The 22,069-nt window shown below is 46.3% G+C and overlaps 1 protein-coding gene across 5 annotated transcripts in view; it reads right to left on the reverse strand.

Moving 5' to 3' along the window:
• LOC135917012 (cytoplasmic aconitate hydratase-like) overlaps nt 1-22,069 on the reverse strand; it is a 233,332-nt gene that overhangs the window by 63,651 nt on the left and 147,612 nt on the right. For all 5 annotated transcript variants that reach the window (XM_065450478.2, XM_065450497.2, XM_065450487.2 and 2 more), the window contains one exon: nt 15,512-15,616. In XM_065450478.2, coding sequence (XP_065306550.2) covers nt 15,512-15,616 — 105 coding nt within the window. The remainder of the gene's footprint in view (nt 1-15,511; nt 15,617-22,069) is intronic.

The following is a 22,069-nucleotide window of genomic DNA, read 5'->3' on the forward strand; positions in this document are numbered from 1 at the left end:
CGGTGGATCGGACTTGGGGAGCGTCGAGAAATCCCAGCAGGCGGCTGCGAAAAACGGCCCGTCGATGGCGCGGAAGCCCGAAGAGCATCCGCGTACGAGAACGTGGGAGGTTCGGGTCGTGTTGGTGGCGAGGGATGAACCACTTTGCCGATTTTTTCCCGAATGACATCCGTAAGAACCGCGGCACTGGGAGGTGCCGGAGCTGATGCATAGGACTTCTGCAGTTCTTCTCAAACGATTTGTCGTATTAGCTCGGTAAGGGACTCCCTGTCATCATTTGCAGGTACGAGAGAGCATGCAGCAGTCATGGTGGTCTGGCGTTCATACTGCGAGAGCCGCTGCCGAAGCATACGTTCCATGACTGTTGCCTCACGAACGAACTGAGAGACTGTTGTAGGAGGATTGCGCACGAGGCCCGCGAAAAGCTGTTCCTTTACGCCTCGCATTAAGAGACGCACCTTCTTGTCTTCTGGCATTAGTGGATCGGCCCGACGGAACAATCGCGTCATGTCTTCGACGAACATGGCGACGGTTTCGTTTGGCATTTGGAACCTCGAAGACAGTGCCTGTTCGGCTCTTTCTTTCCTTTCGGGAGTGCTGAATGATTCGCAAAGCAGTTGGTAAAACTCCTGCCAGCTGGTAAATTAGGCTGCGTGGTTCTCGTACCATATTCTCGCCGCGTCTAAAAGGGAAAAGTAGACGTTCTTCAACTTACGGCGATCGGCCCAGTCGCTAAAGGCGGCGACCCGGTCGAAATGGTCCAACCAGTCTTCAACGCCTTCAAAGGCGTCGCCATGGAACGGGTTAGGCGTGCGAGGCGCGTTGAGAATGCATGGTACGGCAGCATTTGGGATCCCCTCGGTTTGGCGTGCGGTAGTTGTTGACATCTTCCTCACGGAGCTTGCCAGGGGGCTGTATTGCGGTGGAAGACCTTGGAGGCGACGGCTGCTTCGATAGATTTCTGCCGTCCCCGAGGTACTGGCGTCGGTAGCTTCTGGTTGAGGACCTGTAGGCATACGATGGATGCGTACCCAGCACGTCCACCAGTTTGTCACGAGAGGAAAAACCAGTCAGTCAGTTTAAGCGAACGGCCGTTTACAGTTCGTTTTCGCAGCAGCTACCACGCACACTTCTTCCTCGACATCTAGCGTAACTAGCGCGTGCCAATATTAATACACCAGGTGGCATGCCATGTAGCAGTTGCATAGATCTTTGCACAAGAAAAAGAAGGTTAAGGAGATGTATATGAAAATGCTAGAATCAAAAACCCGTACTATAGCATACCTGAATAAATCAAGCAGGCTAGGTGACTGTCACCGTCCCATTTCAAAGAGAATGCCATTAAATCATCATCATCAGCATTGTATCGTGCCATTTGTCATACGATGTGACATGCATGCCACATAGCGTCAATACATGCAAGCAATGCATTGCAGTTGCATTGTACTTTATGAGGTGTCCCAACATGCAGCAGTTTGCATGTAGTTGCACATAGCAGTTGCATGTGGCATGTAGCTGCACCTGGTTAACTCAAGTAGTCTAGGTGACCATTTGTCACCACTCCGTTTCGAAGGGGAGGCCAATAAATCATCATCGTCATCATCATTAACAGCATGGCATCATGCCACAGGTCAAGGGATGCAACATGTGTGCCATGTAGTCTGGATGCTTGTGTTTACTCTTCGGTTCACGTTATGCCGCCTCTTTGCAAGGTACGAACCTCTGCTGAAGACATGAATTGTAGAGCTATAGTTGGGCTAACGAGACTGCTGTGCAGAGCTTGATGTGTTGTGGCTTAAGCCACAGCTTACTTTACGCTGGGCGGACAGTTCAGATTGTTCTCGTAAAAAACGATGCAAAGAAACTTCGCCGTGAGGACCCTGTTGTGTTTGGTACCAAAAATGGAGCTCCTATAGAGCCACTTTTCCAGCTTATGCTGTGACTGTGGTGTGCGTGCTGCACAGGCCTGTGACTTTTTGGTGAAACTGCTAACTTTAGAAAGCACTTTACATTATACTTAAGCCATGCTCCTTACACTCTATTTACTCGCATAATGAACACAGTTGCAAATGGACACACCCCTGAAATGTTCACTGAAAATAATCAATTTTTGATTTGGCATAACAACTGCACCAACAAGTATTGGTCTGCCGGGTTTGGTTTCAATTTATGATGATGATGATGACGATAGCGGTCAGGTGTTTTCCAGTACTACCTAGTGCCCTCTGTAAAAAGCCGGTACTCTCCTTAATGATTTAATTGCCATTCCCATCGGTCACAAGGGCACATGCACAGTGTAATCAAACTTCTGGCATTTCCGCACAATGGGGTGCTAGGTAAGCTACACCACCTTCCTCAAGCTCAAAGCTCTTGACAGCGCCTCAGAAAATGGCAACTGTGCATCTGGAAGGCGCTATGGTGTCAATGAGGCACACATTCACTATCGGGGATGACAACATGAGAAACTGAAGGCTGTCAATGAGACATGCCAAGCCTTCTTGAGACTGAAGGACATGTTTGCCGCAAATAGGACACCCACGAAAAGGAAGGCACATTGATTACAATAGTTTCATTGAAGCACATTTTTGCACTGAGGATTAGCCACTAACAGCAGATTGGGGAAGCAGTTCTTGAACAAATGAAAAACATTTGGAACAATGACTGTGTTGTAGCAACTAGAACAATATAAAAAGGCGCTTGTCCACTCCCAAAAAAGCATGACATCTTGGCTGAGAACTTCAAGGAGAGCAGCAAGGGGACAACGAAGAGCTTCAAGTGGTGGCATGAGCTTTCTTTTTGAAGAAAGAAGACGCTGTGTCAACCGCTGCCTTCCACATACCAAGAAAAAATTTTGGACTCTCTCCAATTCATATTAAGAATCTGGCAAGATAAGAATATTGTGTTCTTGCAAATTGAGAATGTTGATCAAGTGACACTGAACACTGATATGCCATGGAGCAGGACAGCTCAAAAGGGCACATGGAGCATCTAAATAAAGGCGACTGGCACTGAGAAGCAAAGAGTGACATTATGTTTGAGGTGACATCAGGTGGACAAAAGCTGCCCCTGTTTCCGATTTTCAGGCAGATGACCCCACTGATGGCAACCTTTACAATTAAGATTGACACAATGTGTTGGCGGGCTAGTTGGTGCGAATCCATGAATACTTTGTTTAGTACAAAACCACAGACATAAGAAAGACGACAGGACAAGGCGCTTGTCACGCTTGATTGACACACTTGACACGCTTGAGATCTAAAGAAGACATTGCATGACCACGGAACTCACATGCTTGACTAAGTAACTGCACGGGGACAATGACTGGGGGTACTTCACCTTCCTAGCCTCCTTTTGCTGGACAGCTTATACGCATTTTGGCAAGAGCGTCTGGGTCTAGCTGAAGGAACTGCGCATGGACATCGCGGTCATTCCGAGAAGCCTTAAGTCAATGCTGCTGCCTACAGATGTTTCCTTAACCCTTTCAGGGTCAATGATGTAAATATACGGCACCGCAAACAAGTTCAAAATGGTTGATGCCATATATTTATGGCGTCGTCTGTACGTTTAAAAAGCATGCAATTTTCCAGATTTTTTTTTCCAGGCATGTACTGCCACTATGTGGGAATACAGGTAATTTTTTTTCTCACGCCTCCCTCTCTTGGTTTTCGTTGCATGGTTTGTTTTAGAGCTAGTTTGCTCCGGCACATCTATATACTACCGCTCGCGCATTGGTGCGGGCGGGCGGAGGTTTGGGTTTTGTTCCGCAAGCAGTTTCGGCTTCTTGCACTTGCAAAACTGATGGCTATCTCTTTATAATTGCTCGAAGCGCGGCCGCCTGCTTCTCGCTCGTTTAGTGCTCACAGGGATGAGCATAGGAAGGACGCCGCCGTGCATACGTTTCCTTTTTTCTTTTTGAGACTCGCGATATCTAATTGCATATGGTTGGCGATAAGATGAAGATAAGCGGAATTTTTTCACATTTTGCTTTTTTTGATGGGGCACACAACCACACAGTTTTCTTGAGTGCGCTCACCTACGCAGTTCAATTACGCTATGGATATAAATGTAAGAGCAGGAACATAACAGACTTGCAAAATATTCTTGTGTGCACATATTCTAAGCCTTGAGCTATAACAATGCATCAAATTTTTAATTTTTATAAGTTTATTTCCTTTCTTTATTGTTGTTATTCATGAATAAAGAGTACATATAAACCAACGCAAAATATTTTTTTCTCACTTTACGGTCACCCAGAAAAATTACGGTAATTTTTTTGCTAAATAGGTCCCTCAGAAGAAGTGGAATCTGCAATAAAAAACATCGACCCTGAGCGGTCGCATATGGCAAAAAAAGATCGACCCTGAAAGGGGTAAAGGGACCCTGAAAATTAGACGATTTTGTACAAACCTATCGAGTCTTTAGGGTAGGTTCTTCAGATCATTAAGTGACACTTTTAGGCACTCCGTGTAAAATGTGTACGCCAGTGCATGCAGCAGCTGTAGCGAGCAGTTCTGCTTTCATCTTGTACATATGTCGGCCGCTACGTTCAGAACAGCGGGGTCGCCATCCATGACCGCGTCGATAGAGACCATGGTTTTGTCTGCAGCGGTTGCAGCGAACAGTAGTTTTGTTTTCACTCGGTGTGCACGTCGGCTGCATGCCTTAAAAGCTTCGTGGCCACCATCAGAGTCCTTCAATGCTTTTTTGGTCACAAAATTCTGCCGTAATGCTATGGAAGAGCTTGCGTAGCTGCTGAATGGCGGCGATGGGAGCACGGTGGGGCCTAGACAAAAGCTGCGTGCTGTGCAGGAGAGATGGGTGCCCAAGGAATCTGGCGGCATCAGCAGTCAGTTGTCCTCATTTCATATAACTTGTAGATTTGGCGGCTTTGAGCATTGCGTACGAGGACACAGGTATGGCTCACATGAGTGACGATGCTTAAAATTTGCTGTGTACCAGGTTGTCGCTTCGGCTACTGAGGTATGAGCAAAAACATTGCGTTGTTTTGTCTACGTAGTTATGCTCATAAGCGGGAGAAATGGAAATGTGCAATACCACAACAGGAAGCTGCCAGCTTTACCTTTTACTCTCGACATATCCGAGCGTGCAAAAAAACATTTTGACGCAACGGGCTTTGTTCGAAGCGACGAGTTTGTAATGAAAGGAGACGCTGTGTCCTTGCAATGCAAGAAGGCTAAGCTGTAGCCCGTAGCTGTAGGTTTTTCAAAGGGCTGCCAGTGTACTTGAGCAAGCCGAAGCTGCGATCCCGGTCAGCGAGGATTAAGCCAGCAGCAAAAAGGTGTCGTTTATAATCACCTGACGCTGCAGGAGAAGAAATTCCACCCTGTTCAAGCAGGGAAACATCCGATGCAACCGTGGCTGGCAATAAAGGCAAGCTAAACAGCTTTGCACGACCATGCATGCCTAAGGTGTACTTTGCATGCCTAAGGTGTACTTTGCATGCCTAAGGTGTACTTAAACTGAGTTTTGCATTGTTCCGTAGATGCGAAAGTGGGCATCTAAGTGTGCGAGGACGTAGCCTGCCAAACAGAACAAGTCGTTTGTTCCTTTTCAGAGTTGCAGGCAGTGAAGGGCCAGCTCCAGAGCACAATGCAGCAACTCCGCCAGTACCAGATGAAGCTCGCGAAGATGACCATGTTAGTAAGCAAACAAAAAGGATAGGATCAGAACATTTGGAAGTTGTCTGCTTGCAAAAAGCTGATATTAAATCAGTGCCTGATGAAAGCAAACACGAAGTCTCCAAAAGCTGTCAGGTAAGCTACTGAGATGCGTGCAAATGCTGTATTACTCATAATGACCTCCTCTTGCGATCTGTGTCGGTCAATGCTTTTGAAGGACTTGGATATGACCAAAGCTCCTGGGGAAAAAAAAAAGGTGTCTAGTGCATCGGCCTAGTCAGCTTGGGATGCTACAGCTTAGACCACTTATAATGTAACCATTTATAGCGCAGAAGTGGCTACAATGTGGCCTTTTCTGACTCCCATTTGCCCTCCCATAGAACTCCATGTATATACGTACCAATTACAGTGCAGCCGCATGAGATGGAATACCAGTTATAAGGCAGCTTCCACGAGAAAATCTCGCTCACAAGCACAGTAGTGAGCCTGCTTCTCAACTAGGTGCGCAGGCCGATGGGAAAGAGGGTGATGGAAAGAGGAAAGAGTGATGTGGAGGAGGAGCATGAGATGAGGAGCGAGCAAACTAATTAAAAAAAAAATCGCAGCAGCCCAATCTAGGTGTGCAATCCTTATGCAATTGTCTACGGGCACGAATATATCAAGGACGAACTTCCCATGACGGCATGCCGCCCCACACGCGGCCAGACAGTCTCACCGGCTAGGCCTAAACAGCATGCCTCTTCGGCGACCACAGTTGTGGTTTGGTGCCAATTCAACAAAAGCGTTGCAGTGACGGTATGGCACATTGAAAGTGGAGAAACAACCTTGATAATGAAAATGAGGGCACGGGCGACACTCAAATGGCGGCAACTTGGTCTGCAGTCGCCATGTTTTCGACAAGGTGCATATGCCAGTCAGACCAAAAAATCGGACGAGATACTGTAGTGTGTTTAAAATTTCGGTTGCAGTTTTTTTGTTTAATTATCATTACTTTGGCTTCTTGATGCTATGATTGCGGGTACCTGGACATTAACCTTCCAACGTTCTTAAATTTAAACGAATGAAAAACTACCGGTCGCATGCTTTGATTCTCACATACGCGCGGCTGCTTGATCTACATGTTTAGCACATGTGCAGCCTTTGAACACTGTTGTTTTGGTTATGGCGCAGTACTGCTTATAGTGTGGATATTCGCGATTCCAGCGACTTATGCTATAAGTGATCTATGCTGTATCTGGAATGGGCATATTCGTCTACTTGCAATACTTTGCTGTCTCAACCCTCTGAGGAATGTGCATGCCTATTTAAAGCAAGGAGTTGTAATTAGGAGTCATTTACATGTCATCATGCACAAGTTTATATGAATTGTGGTAATTGCATTGCATTCATTCAGGCATTGCATTTTCTTTTTGCATTGAATTTGCATGCGTGCAAGCATTCTGATAAACGTAAAAAAAAACAGTAAGTCTTCCGTGGTGTAGGATGCTTAGTAGTAGTATTCGACTGTACGAGAGACAAAACCTTTAGTTGTTGCTTGTGATGTTAGCACTGCATTGAATGTAACTCTGATTGTTGGTGGCCTCTGGTAAGTGCCTGCAGCTCACCACGGCAGGTGGTCCGTCATGTTGTAATCGGTCACCTCCGTAGCACATCTGCTCTGTGCACGCGCATCTACAATGATGGGGAGTGTAAAGCTAATGAGCAGTACTTGCACGGCGGCATTTTTTTAGCCTACAGTAGACGGCAATCCTTTTTGTTGTTTACTTTATGCTTATATTTTTAAAGCTCGGCATGTGTGTGCATGGGTGATGCAGCATGTTGCTCCCCATCCACACATACATTTGGTGGCCAAGCTAGCCATTGGACGTGAATTGCATCGCACTTGCACATTTATCAGCATGCCTATGAATGCAAAACGCATGCTCTACTTCTTCCCCAGGTACAAAAAGGAGTGGCTATACAATTGCTTACTTCTTAAGGTAGACAGCTGTTTACACTTTCTTACAAGAAAATAGTTTCCTTCCCCTTCCCAACCCTTTCACTCTGTGTGGCTGGCTACCTGAGAAGCTTCAAGGTCGATTTCTGCTTTGATGCAAGCTCATTTGCTGTCTTGCAAAAAAAACTACAAGGAGTTCCTGAAAGAGAATGCCAAGGTTAGACACCATTGGACATTAACTTACAATTGTTCTGTTCTCAAATAAGCAGGGTAACTGTTGTGTCGGCAGCGGCAGGCAAGTGGGGGCCCCCGGCCAGCGAACGCGCGTCGAGCGCCGACGCAGTGAAGGAGACACGGAGCTAACTGCTCCCGATGAAAACCGGAACGAAGACTCAGCCGACCCGTGGTCGTTTATTACTAATAAAGGCTTCACACGCCAGATGACACCCCCTGATTGGTCCAAGCTCGTCACATGACAGAAGGGGGGTGCGCCATCTAGCTAAACTATAGAACATGCATGTACGATGACACAGAGATCTGACAGGGGGCGACATTATACTACAGTAACTAAACAAACAATTTTTGCAGGTGTACTCATGTTTGATGAAATGAGTGTGAGGGAAAGTGTTCACGTGAGAAAATCCGACATGTCCCTGTAGGAGAAGGTGGATTTTTCTGAGCATACGAGACACATGAGACCAGCGAACCATGAAAAGGATGGCAACAACAAGCTCATGTTTTTGTTCCGGCCCTTTCTTGGGTCTGATGTCGTTTCTGTGAGTCTGATGCTGCACCGGGCTCAATAGTAGCAAAAGTGCTGCTTCAGTGCATTGTGCACCTCACAAATGCTCATGTTGTGGTGGATGCCATCACACGTCACAATTCCACATCAAATCAATCAGTTATGAGGTCCGTGATTAAATATATAAGTATTATACCTGCAGCTTTCAGTTGTATAGTGAAACAACTGAGCTAACAACCATAATTTCTCTTCAGGTATCAGCGGCAACACAAACAGCACCAAGAACACGTGCCAACACCCGTGAGATCCGTCAAGATTTGGTTACGTGGTGATAGGCCCTCCACATATATTCAAGTGCATTCGGAACAATCTGCAGAAGATTGGCGAGTTTCTGGTAAGCAATCAAGTGCTCACATGTGCACTGCTTGTGCTGTAGATTAATTATTTTCTTGCGCAAAATATATTTTTGTTTTTGTAACAGCTGCCCCAAAGCCAAGACGCTTTTCACTGCCACTATTCTGCCCTGCTATAGGATGAAGAGGAGCAGGCTGGGCTTTGCGCCGTGTACAAGCTGACTAAAGTGCACATTGGCCCTAATGCATTTCAAAATATGAGTGTGTGGCTTGCTGTCCAGGCAAATCATCTCAGCTAATGTTTATGTTGTAAACAAAATACGTTCCCACAACCTCTGTAAGTTTGTGTCACTGAATCCAGGGAAGCGTTGTGGCCTAAAAATTATTCTGTGCATTTTACAGTTGTTTAGAGAAAGCATTGCTGCAGCCATGGAGTTCACAGCAAACATGAGGCATACAAGAAGCCACATCACTCAACCGTGACGTCAGACTTCATAAGATGCATGAACAAGCTGTTTGACAGCCTTAATTCTAGCATGCCAGGGCATGTAAAATACAATGAGGGCAAGCACATTGCTGTAAGTAACTGATACAAATCATTACTGTATTAATAGCACTCCTTTTGATGATGCTGAAAATATTATTGAATTTCAGATATTGAAGGAGAATATAGGTTGGCTGGACGAAGTACACTGAGTCGTTGCCTGCGCAGAGCCAGGCATGTCCTCCGACCAAGCCAATGCGTGCATCGCTTAGAGTAATGCTGCACAGTACAGTAGCACTAGTCGAGAGCCTCCTGAGCTCTGGTTTCCACTATGTGCTCGTAGGAAACTTTGTACAAGATTTCTTGGAGGTAACTGTATTTACATTTCAAGCTAATGTGTTTATTATAAATTGGTTTTTCTTCCATCGCTTCTCTGGGATAGTGAGGCACATTGCTGACAATCGACAGCAGATTACCATCCAATTTTTCTTATTCATCTACTGTGTTCTATATGTAAACAACTTGGAGCGACCACCCAAACATGGTTTTGTTGATGGTGATGGGCCACAGCTTCTCTTCAAGCTTCAGAGCCTCTTTGAAAAGGAAGAGTCTTCTAACAGACAGCTAGAACACCAGAGAACAAGGAGGTGGCAAACACTTGGCGGTTTATGTGTTCCCGTTTGTCCAGTATTTTGCTTTCAATATATCAGTCATAAACAACCAATTAGCTCAGAGCTTTCACATGTTAGCCACTCACGTGTGTGTATCACTCACATTCACTCAGTGTTAACCACTCACGCCCCCATGCTCTCAAAAACAATACTGAAGCATTAAAACGAGAAATGTGCATTTAAGGTTGATGCCCTGGCAGTCCTTTTCGACGTTTTATTGGAGCCATCAGACAGCGTTAAGGGTGCCTTTGTTTCAAGCCAAGTGCTCTCTCCCAAAGAATACATACTGGACTACCTCACGGGATATGTGACAGTAACTGGATATGTGACCAAAAAGTTCCTGACCATGAGCTGCCTTAGCTGCATGGAAACTCTGAAAGACTCGTCTTGGCACGCAAGCCACCTAATACTAGCCATGTCAAGAGGTTTCCTTCAGGTGCCGTCATGCTAACTGCATTTCCTGCAGATTGTGGAGAGCTACGTTGATGAATTTAGTGTGAATAGAGTGGCTTGTGCGGACATCTACACAAAAATTGTGGAGAGAGTTCTGCTGGATAACGAGACATCAGCAGCAACTATAGGCTGTGGCTCCCACTATGTAAGCACCACAGCTGAAGTTGTGAATTTTTTTCTCAAGTGCGGTCTGCACTTATTTACAAGGGAAAAGAACAAACTTGCACAGGTAAGTAAGCATGCAACATTCCCAGCCAATGGGGGAAAGAAAGTGATTTGCTTCCTCAACAGCTTCAGCCATGCAAACAAGCAGCAGTTTCTTTTTCACTGCTTTTTTTCTATGCACTAGATAATTGTTCGCTCTTGTAAAAAAAAGCATTCTTTATTATATTCATTCACTAATACGTCAACCATGCTCATTTTTGTATTTTTAATTTGTACTACATTACACCTCACATTATTTTTAACAGTAGTTTGCTTACTTCATGGCTGACCTTGTAGATAGTTTTCTGGCGTTAGTAAAATGTGCCTTTCGTTGCTTGTTGGTTTTTCAGGTGCTTTCCAGCATATTATGTACTTTGCATTGTTGTCTTGTTTGCTGTTGTAAAAAATAAGCATTCTTTACAATTTTCCTTCACTAATATGTCAACCATGTTCATTTTTGTACTTTTAAATTGTACTTCATTAGAGCTTGCATTGTTTTTAACAGTAGTCTACTCGTTTTATCTGCTGGCCTTGTATATATATACTAATTTACTTTACAGGTTGTCTTTCACATCTTGCTGTTTATTGAAGTGCTTTTCATCATATTATGTATTTTGCATTCTTGCCTTATTTACTATAAATTGGTTGCGCAACAATATCATGCTCGTGAAGGTATATATTGAAATATGCCATTATACTGAAGTTTGTTGACGCAATGGGCGTTAATGTCTCCTCAGCTTTTGGGGTATTTTGCCACATGTTATGTGGTTCACATTCTGAATAAATTGGCAATGCAGCAGTTTCATGCTTGTGAAGAGGCGTGCTTATTTTTGTTTAGATTAGTGACATCAGAGCCCCTCAAAAGCATTGAAGGACTCTGCTGACATGAAACATGGCTTCGTTTCATTTAATCAAGTCTCCCCGGCGCAGTCTTCATTACACAATCCATTGCATCACACTGTGCAAGCGTAGTCCGTTGTAGCAACACATGCTGTCAATATAAAGCACGTCAAATTGGAGTGCAGGTGGTGGTGAGACTTGTGCCAGAAGGTCAGACATTTGTGAAAGCGCAATCGATGTGAAAATGAGAGCTCCACAGGTGCCCTTGCATAGCTGCGTGATGTAAACTGAAACGCACTTTTGCTCGTGCAATGCCTACGTAACATGAACTTGCCAAAGTTACACGTTGGAATTGTACAGAAGGTAGTTGCAAACTCGGAGTTACGACTAGGTTAGATCCTAGAGAAATCGTGTATTCACGTGACACAGGGAAGTTACCTTACGAAAGCTTTGTTGTTCCCCCTTTGAAATCTTGCTGAAGCTCTGTGTGATAGGCTGCAGCAGAGTGAAGTTAGGTTTTATGAACTGTAAACACGGGAAATCTATAGCTTTTCTATTTTGTAATGCAGCAGTGGCAGACTTCCATGGCATAGACGGTCTGGTTGCAAATAACTAGCGCAATTGGCGCTGCCTGCCTCAAGTCTTGCTGTGAGGCTTAAATTTGCAAGCTGGCGAGTTTCTTAGGCTTGCACAGGGTCATGAGCCCAAGTAAACAGTCTATGCTTAAATAAATAATCTTTTGCTCCCCTGCCTGAGATAAGGAACTGCACTGCAACACGCACATTCAATATAGCTGTGTCAGCATGACTGGCTCCATCGTAGCCTTGATATCTTGCAAAGGTACGCGAAAGTCACTTTTTCACACCTGGATGCAACAACCACATTGTATGTCAGGCAAATTATGAGTGATGGAATATTAGAAGTTCGATGCAAGACAAACATTTGCCTTAAACCGGTATAAGCAGTTTCAGCAGAGCGCAGTGGGCGCGGACATGGAATGCCCCCACGTTGACAGCGGCAACCCTAGCGGCAGCTTCTCTACCTATATGAAACTGCAGGTGGAGTTTCATGACAAAAAAAAAAAAAAAGGCATTGAAGGACTCTGGCACCATCCATGAATAGCGGTCCCAGATTTGTCCCCAGCGGTGTTGATGAGCAGTAGTTAAGTTTTCTCCCAGTGCGCGCATCTTCCACTTGCCTTCAGAAATGTGTGGTCGCTATCTATGACTGCATCAATAGAGACCACGGTTTTATCCGCAGTGTTGACGATCACAATTGAACGATCACCTGATAAACAGCTCAATGATGAAAATATAATCAGGATGTGTGTTAGCAAGTGAAAAGCATGTCTGGGATACGAACACACACGGCGGCTGTGCTGTGGAGGAAGTCGTGAAGCCTTTGCCTCTGTGAGCATTAATCAGTCACGACACAATGAGAATTGCAGCTTTTACACTGCCCACTGCTTTCGTGCAAAACAGAAACTGGAATTGCTATTCATTCAGTACAGGAAAGCAAGGTGACAAAGTAGGCATTTGTTTGTTTTCTTGATACCCGCGATAACTTGGCATTCACTGAATTGTGACGTTTTTTTCGGTCCCATGAAATTCGAATTAACAAGGTTTTGCTTAGTGGTAGAAAGCACAGATTTTGTAATCTACAGGGATTCCCTTCAGCTGCCATTCTTGTCTTGGCAATCATATCTGGTTAAATCGATCTTATTGCGATAGCAATTATGTAGACACTCCAGGCACCCTTTTGCCATTGTCACCGTGATGTTCCCTGTAGAGTCCAAGGCCGATAACACCATCACCGCGCACCGTATGCTGTATTTGTGAGTGAAAGCGCATGAGGCGAGCTGACAATCGCAGCCCAATCTAACACGTACAAAGAGTAAAGCGGGGAGGAAGCGCGCCACCTTCCATCATGCACAAGGCGTTGGAGGATGAGGAGGAGGGGGTGGCAGTGTTGTACTCTGGCAGCAACTGTGTATTGCGCGGCCATGTGCAGTTGGTGCAGGCCGTATTTTGAAAGTGATCTGCGTAGGGACATAGTTTAAGTGCGCCGATGGCTCATACCTTTGTGTGTGCGATGTTGTCGCCACTCAGCTTGTGTTGAAGCAATAGACAGCACGAAGGCCACTTCGCTGACTGCTGCTGCTGCACTTCCCCATGCCAGTGTTTTGACAGCGAGTGTCAGCGGTCATTGAGTGTGATGTGTTCGAATTTGCCTGCATGCTCTGGCAAGCTGAAGATGCCACTCGAGTCCAAGAACTTCGAGCCATCACCTGAGGCCGCCACATGAAGAACTGCCGGAGTATTCTTTGCTAACGTTTCTTCTTCTTCTACAAGTTTATATGGATGATAAAACCACTATCCTTACTTTGTATAGCTGTCTACTAATTTACTATCTCAATCAATGTTTCATCTTTCAGCTGAAACTGCGACATGTTTATAAATCTGGAGAACTTCTTTTTACGATTGCGACCCCTGTGACAATTTGGCCCAAATAAATGTACTTCTGCACTGCCTGAAGGAACTATTGATCCCAGATTTTTGTTACCTGGCCAGAGTAGCGAACATCAATCCAGTCTTTTGCGTATAATCCATAACCCTCAGCGATGCTACAAGCCCAACCCATTTCGGAGCAGCTAAAAATGCATTCTGGAGCAGTAAAATGGACTTTCAGAGCAGGTTTATGAATGCAATTGCAAGCTATATTGTATGGAGCTTTTATACAGTGGGCAATGAATGCAAAAGCAGTAAGTGGTCACTGGTTCTTAAATCCAAACACTCAACTCAGTTTCTTCTCATTCATTACATAACGAGGGTCTCAAATCCAGCAACACTGATGCCTTCAGGCGGCATATGTGGGTTTACTCACTTTTTTCCTTCACCCAAAAGACCAAGTACTCGTGATGGCTGCGGCAGCAGAAAGGGAGTTGCACATTTTCCGCCAAGGTTTGTGAGTGGTGGCACTGGCTAATACTACCATGGTTAGTTCCAGCAGTAACACATAAATACCCCAGAAAGTGGATGGGCAAACGGTGCCGCAGTAGCTCAATTGGTAGAGCATCGCACGCGTAATGCAAAGACGTGGGATCGTTCCCCGCCTGTGGCAAGTTGTTTCTTCATCCACTTTCATTTCCATTAAGTTATAATTTCTTTAATTCAATTAGTAAGTACAAGTAATTTCCCCTGTGTTGTCTTTGTTTGTTGGCTTGTTGTGATATAATTAATAAAAATCAGGCCCTTCAGTTAACCCCCTTTCTTTTCGTTCATTACATAACAAGGGTCTCGAATGCGGCAACATTGATGCCTTCAGGTAGCATATGTGGGTTTATTGACCAGTTGCCTTCACCCAAAAAGATCATGTATTCGTGACACCTGTTTGTGAGTGGTGGCGCTGGCTAACACTTTCAGGGTTAGTTCTAGTAGTAACACATAAATACCCCAGAAAGTAAATGGGCAAAGGGCGCCACGGGAGCTCAATTGGTAGTGCATTGCATGCATAATGCGAAGATGTAGGATCGTTCCCCACCTGCGGAATTGTTTTTGCATCCACTTTCATTTCCACTAATTGATCGTTCCTTTAATTTGATTACTAGTACGTAAAAGTAATTTCCCCTGTGTTGTCTTTGGCGCCTTTGTTTGTTGGCTTCTTATGATCAGTATGATCCCTTGACTTAGCATGCCATGGAGCTAATGCAGCCACTGGTCCATGCCATTCCACTTAGGCGGTGTGGTAAAATGGCGCTTGAGGGCACAGTCCCGTTTTTTTGAAAGCGCAAGCAACCCTTTTGGCACAGAGTGGATGCAGATTTCCCATATTTTGCTGAAATGTAGAAGAATATACCAGTTAGCCTCTTGGCGCAGTTCGGCGCAACTGGCACAGCGGTAGCATCACTGATAGCCTTAGACCTTGCTGACTAATATCCTCAATCTTTCCTACTTCTCTCATGAAGAATCATGGTGGCTGTGGAGCCCCTGTAGATAGAGCTCAAGCACTCATGAGTAATTCCAGTCAATCGGGCATATCCTGCCAAAGTTAAATTAATGGAGGTCAACTGCAACCTGAATGACAATTTTCCCTGAAAGATTCCGAGCAGGACATGCTCGAGCTGTAACCCATGTGCACTTCTCTAGCAATAAGGACAGCAGTCAGCCATGGTTGCCAGGATTGTGCTTACCATTGTCTCAAAGAATGGTGGGCATTTAATGTAGGTAGAATTGCAGTCCCAGGGGTAGAGGAGGGACTTGGGTGCATCCAAGGTCTGCCAGTGTTTGCTGCCAGTCTGTAACACAGGGAGTTCGAAAGGGCGATGGAAAAGGTTAAAGTTGGTGGCTGTTCACACTTTCTTATGGCACTATGTAGCACGAGAAGATGGGCACAGGGAAAAAAATGGACAAACAAGTGGTGAGGAACCTCACAACTGGGTTAATAGTGTGAAGTCACATATATACACATAAAAGGTGAGGATCAGCTTGAAATAGAAGAGTAAAAAAAAGAAGAAAGAAAATGCACAAATCGTCCATGCATTCTTTTCTGTTCGTCTTTTCGTAGTACATAGCACATGAAGAAAGTATGAGCAGCTCCACACTACCAGCACAAACACAAATGCTCCTTGATATCAGGATGTCTTGATGTGTACGCGTGAGAATTGCTCAGAGCATTCTCATATCCGCAACAATGCCTGTGTTCGTATCAGTGAAACCATGATTAATTTGCAGTGAGAAGTGTTGGATTTTTGGACAGCTGATTTAAACAACTTGTGGGAATACGATTATCAGTAGAATCCCCCCTAATATGTTTTACATGGGACTGTGAGAAAAAAAGTAATACCTGGGAAACATATCTGAACATGTTCTTAAGATCATGTAAATGTGCTGTAAATTGCAAAATGACTTGGGTGAGCTCAGCAGCAAAGGCCGTTCCTCTGTTGGTGATGAGTAGTTCCGGGGCATCATGTCGCAGCAAAATGTCGACGAAGCATTTAGCAACTTCGGTTGCACTATATATACCTTTAGGCAGAGCTTTCGTTTCGGCATAGTGGATAACATATAGTCGGTAGACACTCCATTTATTGCCACATGTTGACATCGAAAAGAGCCCCAACAAATCCATCCTGATCTGCTGAAACGGTTGCAAGCAGGCTCGACCGGCTGTAGTAATCTCGCCGGCCTTGCTGGTGGTGTCTTGCATGGCTGGCAGTCTCGACATGTCTTGAAGTAACGGGCGATGTCGGTGGTCACGCGCAGCCAATAGTAGTTCTCTTGTATTCTTGCATACCGGAAAACCCAAAATGCCCGGCTGTCTTATCATCGTGCAGGGCGTGCAGGACTTCTGACTGGAGTGCTGTGGGCACAACGAGAAGGGCTAGCACAAAGTTCTTTTTCACCAGGACGTCATTTTGTAAGAAAAACGAAGATAATCTGCACCTAAATACCCTCAACACAAAGTCGGTCTTCACTTGCAAGTACTCAGCGGGGCTTCTGAGCTAAGGGTCCAGGGTCCACTCGTACTGCTTGTCAAAGTCGTCTGCACTTTATGTACCTAAAATGTAGTCCTCGTCTTGGTCATCTCGGGGCAGCAGGTCCATGGGAACGCGAGACAGGCAGTCAGCATCAGAGCGTTTTCTTCCAGACTAGTACGATTACAGTGATGTCATATTCTTCCAGTCTGAGGCTCCCCTGCACCAGGAATCCTCAAGGGTCCTTCAAATTTGCTAGCCAACACCTGTGATGGCCGCTGATGACTTTGAATGGCCTGCCATGTAGGTAGGGGTAAGGCACCAGGGCCATTGTGGTTGTTTACTTGGCCACAATCTTCCTGGTCATCTCAGGCATAAGTCCATGCTTCGGGGGCAATCCTTGCAGCCTGCGGCCCCCTCACTGGTCCTTGGTGATGTTGGTGTTGTCTTCAGAGTTTGGGCTTGGATTACAGCTTGTTGGGGGCATCTGGTGCACGAACGCAAAGCACCTCCACCAGATGTCACGTAGTAATGACAGTGAAGAAAGCAGCAAAACTATGAATGACAAAGTTGCTTTTTATCGGGCGAACCTGTAAGCTCAAAAACAGGCTACACTCAAGGAACAACGATAGTGGTGAACATAGTTGGCGATCGGCAAAAATCTGATTAACGGGTAAGCACCTTGGCTTTTACCCATAAGTCATCGAAGGTTCCAAAGTAATCGCTGGTGCCAACGTGTCTTCCAGAAAGTACTACACAATTCCTGTTGCACATACATGCAATCAAATTACGCAAGCTTTGGTGATAACAGACAGCGGATGGAACCATCAATAACATTTAAGAAACTTCCCAATACATGCAGGCGCATCCTGCACTGTGTGATGACATTTTTTAAGCGGTGACAAGCGGTCACCTGGAAAAGATAAATAAGTATACATGTCAATATTGACAAGTGTACTTGTACTTGTTTATCTTTATCGGAGGACCGCGTTTCATTGTCGGAAGTTTCTGGAATGTTATCGGTGGTTCCATCCGCTGTCTGTCACCGAAGCTTGTGTAATCTGATTGCATGTATGCGCAACGTGATTAGTGTAGAAGTTTGTGGAAGACACACGGGTCCCGGCGATTACTCTGGAACATTCGACAACTGATGTATAAAAGCCGACGCGCTTGACCCGCAGATAAGATTTTCGACGATCGCTGACTGTGTTCACTGCTTTCGTTGAGTGTTGAGTGTAGCCTGTTTTTGTGGGCACAGGTTCGCCCAATAAAGTTATTTTTTCCATTCATAGTTTTGTTGCTGTGCCCTTGACCGTCACTACGATGTGACATCTGGCGGAGGTGCTGGTTTGTTCTTGTACCGGACACCCCCAACAAGCCGTGATCCAAGCCCAGACCGCAAAGACAACACCAACATAGTCCCAGAATATTGAGCAAGCCGCCGACTGCAACACCTGCACTCAGAGCACGGACTTCAACCTGAGAAGACCAAGAAAAGCGTGGCCAAGACAACTCTAATGACTGCCCCAGCATGCCCCATTCTGCTGCAAAAACTTCGGGTCCCACCATCTTTCCATGGATCATCGACTGAAGACCCAGAATCCTGGCTAGACACCTACGAACGAATCGTGTCTTTCAACAACTGGGACTCCGAAGACTGGGCATGCATACTTCATCTTAGAAGACGCTGCCAGAACGTGGTTAGAGAACCGGAAGTCAACCCTGACAACATGGGACCTATTCTGTAGCGGATTCCTGTGGACTTTTACGAGCACAGTGCACAAGGAAAGGCCGAGGCTATGCTAAAAGCCCGAGTAAAATTACCCAACGAGACCACAGCGATCTTCACTGAGGAGATGATGTGCCTGTTTCGCCACACCGACCCCGATATGCCCAAGGAGAAGAAAATTCACTTCCTAAAGCGTGGGGTAAAACAGGAACTCTTCGCCAGAATGATATGCAACACGCCCAGGACTGTTGCTGAATTTGTTTCCGAAGCAACAACCATTGAGAAGACACTCGATATGCGGACATGGCAGCATAATCGCCAAAACTACACTGATGTTCAATCACTCGGCAGTGAAGACAAGCAAGAGACCATCAGAGTGGTTGTTCGTGAGAAACTTCAGAAGCTCTTCCCTAGGTCGCAGGCTCAAGTGGCTTCAATCGCCGACATTGTCAAAGAGGAAGTTCAGCAATCACTTGGGGGTTACTGAAGTGCAACCGTCATCGCCATAGCCCCAGCCGGAAATGATGACCTACGGTGCCGTCGCTTGCCGTCAAGGACCCCTGCGCGATCATGCCAGGGGCCTGTAAAGCCGCAATTACGTTGTCCACTGCCCCCCCACCCCCCCACCCCCCCCCCCCCCGCTGCTGGCACACCCACCCCTCGCCCAGGGCAGCTACGCGAGGAAGACGGACATTTGGCGAGACCCCGACTACCGCCCGCTCTGCTATCACTGCGGAGAAGCCGGCCACGTGTAGCGCCGATGCCCATACCGCAACTTGGGACTCTGAGGGTTCGCCGTCAACAGGCCGCATCCACAGCTTGGGGAGCGCCCACGTGACATTGCCGACTACCTCGCCGCCACTCAGTGGAGTTCTCGACGACCATCCCGTTCGCCATCACCAGGCCGCTACCTGCCGCCACAGTGCCATACATACACTGGCCCAGCCGGGGCCGCTCTGCGAGCCCATATTCGGAAAACTAAAAGCAGCAACTGCTGGAGGTGCAGTTTCTGTTCGTCAAAGTGACAAAGATCCTCCGCCGCCAACAACAGCTAACTGTAACGCAAGACAAAGAAGCACCAACCTCGACGTGCTTCTCGAAGGCCATGCAGTCACCGCGTTAGTGGACACAGGAGCCGATTACGCCATCATGAGTGGACACATCGCCAGCCAGTTGAAAAAGGTTAAGACTGCATGGGAAGGCCCTCAAATTCGGACCGCTGGAGGACACCTAATAATGCCGATTGAAACCTGCACGGTAAGAATTACAGTTCAAGACCGGACCTACCCTGCCACCTTCGTTATCCTCCAAGAGTGTTTACGAGATGTCATTCTCGGCATGGACTTCCTGAACCAACAAGGCGCAATCATCGACCTGAGGTCGAAGTCAGTAACGCTGCCGGAAGATCAAGCGATACCACCAGAGGGCTGTCATAGTCACCACACCTTGAGTGTGCTCGAAGATCAAGTCAGCATACCGCCCCGCTCCAGCATAGTCATTTCCGTCGGCACCAAAACACCTGCAGACGTAGAAGGTGTCATCGAGGGTGACCAGCGTCTACTGCTCAATTGTGAAATTTACGTCACAAGAGGGATCGACTGCACAAAGGAAAAGCGAAAGTGATGCTGACAAACTTCAGCCAGGAGTTCAAGCACATCAACAAGGGCAAGAGGAACGCATATATCAAGAAAATTGTGGAAACCAGCAATGCGTTTGTCCTGTCGCATTCTGCCGTATCTACCCCAACGACCATAGTTCTTGAACCTGACTTTGACATGAATCCAAGTCTCCCCCTGACTAAACAGCAACAGCTCAAAAATCTTCTGCAACAACACAAACACTGCCTTTCGACATCATCGAGGATTCGACAAACACCAGTCGCAAAGCACTGCATAACAACCGAAGAGTGCACTCGACCACTCCACCAGAGCCCTTACCGAGTTTCGACGCAAGAATGTGAAGCTATAAGACAAGTCGACAAAATGCTACATGACCACATCATCCAGCTGTCTAAAAGCCCGTGGGCATCTCCTGTTGTCTTAGTGAAGAAAAAGGATGGAAGCCTACATTTTGTGTTGATTATCATCGACTGACCAAGATCACTAAGGATGTACACCCCCTCCCACGGAGAGACGATGCATTGGATCAGCTCTGCAACGCTAAATATTTATCGCCGTTGGATCTCAAGTCTGGCTACTGGCAAATAGAAGTCAACGAGAAAGATCGTGAAAAGAACACCTTCATCATGCCAGAAGGCCTCTACGAGTTCGAGGTCATGCCAATAGGACTGTGCTCGGGGCCTGCAACATTCCAGCGTGTCATGGACACGGTGCTAGCAGGGTTGAAGTGGCCGACCTGAGGTACGACGGCGGCAACAATGTCGCTATCTGAAAACTCCGCGCATGTAATAACGTCGACTTCTCGATAACATAAACACCACACACTGCAGCAAAGATTGTTGAACACCACGACAGCACTACGACTGCAAACACACTGGCGGAATGAAGAAAAAAAATTCATGCAGGAACTTCTCTGGGAGTTGTACAAATATGCGTAAGCATTGTGCCACTTGCTCATCTCCATGCAGCCCGATGTCATTATCAATGTTATGAAACTTGGAGTGGCCAGTACAAACAAAGAAAGTGCTACAGTGACACGAACTGGTGCGCACAGTGCCGCAAGGTAACGGAAGCAAAGTACTGCAGGTGGCAGCGCTCGGTGCGCTGATGACGTTCCGATCATTATAAGCCATTATCGTTCATTAGCGCCTTATCCATCCGCGTCAAACCATTAAGAACCGTGATCAAACGTACACCGGCAGTGCCTGCGCATATGGCACAGCCACGCGGACCGTGCCTTGAAAACGATCTGCGATGCGGGCAGAAAGTACCGACTGCTAATAGGTCCATGCACTGCATTTCTGCCACTGCGCGCTGAAGAGAGACATGTGGGCCCATATTTTGAAAGCGACCTACAAAAGGGGCAGGGTGCAGTTTGTGCCGAAAGCTTCGTTAGTGCTGTGTTCTCGCCGCCTTGTTCGCGTTGAAGCGACAGGCAGCGTGATGGTACAGTCTGGTACAGTCACTCCCTGCTGTGGACTTTATCTTGAAAGCGCTCGTCTTACGGAACAGAAAGGTGGAGATACATTTTTCTCGTTGGGTAAGCATAAAAATTCCTATGCATTAAAAAAAAATCTGCTTCTGTGCGGCTACTACATGAATTGGACTGAAGTGGGTTCGACAGCGAATGCAAATTCACACCCCTACCAACAGCTTATTTGCGTTACCGGAAGCGAATCTCAAAGGTCATGCTTTTGTACGCTGCAATTGGCAACAGCTGTATGAGCAGAAACTACGTCATGGTGGCCATGTTTAAACGTCACTATTGCTGGTGGCTGTTGTCTGGGTGTCGCAACTCGACACTCAAATGTCTGCACACATGAGATTCTGCCAATTTTGTGCCTGTGCATGTAGAACAAGAAAGAAAATAGTATGCGCTAACCGTTTGGTGGGCAATGAGCGACTGGGGCTTAAGCGGTCAGCCAATAC

This window comes from Dermacentor albipictus, chromosome 4, assembly GCF_038994185.2.
Source record: "Dermacentor albipictus isolate Rhodes 1998 colony chromosome 4, USDA_Dalb.pri_finalv2, whole genome shotgun sequence".
Taxonomy (NCBI): Eukaryota; Metazoa; Arthropoda; class Arachnida; order Ixodida; family Ixodidae; genus Dermacentor; species Dermacentor albipictus.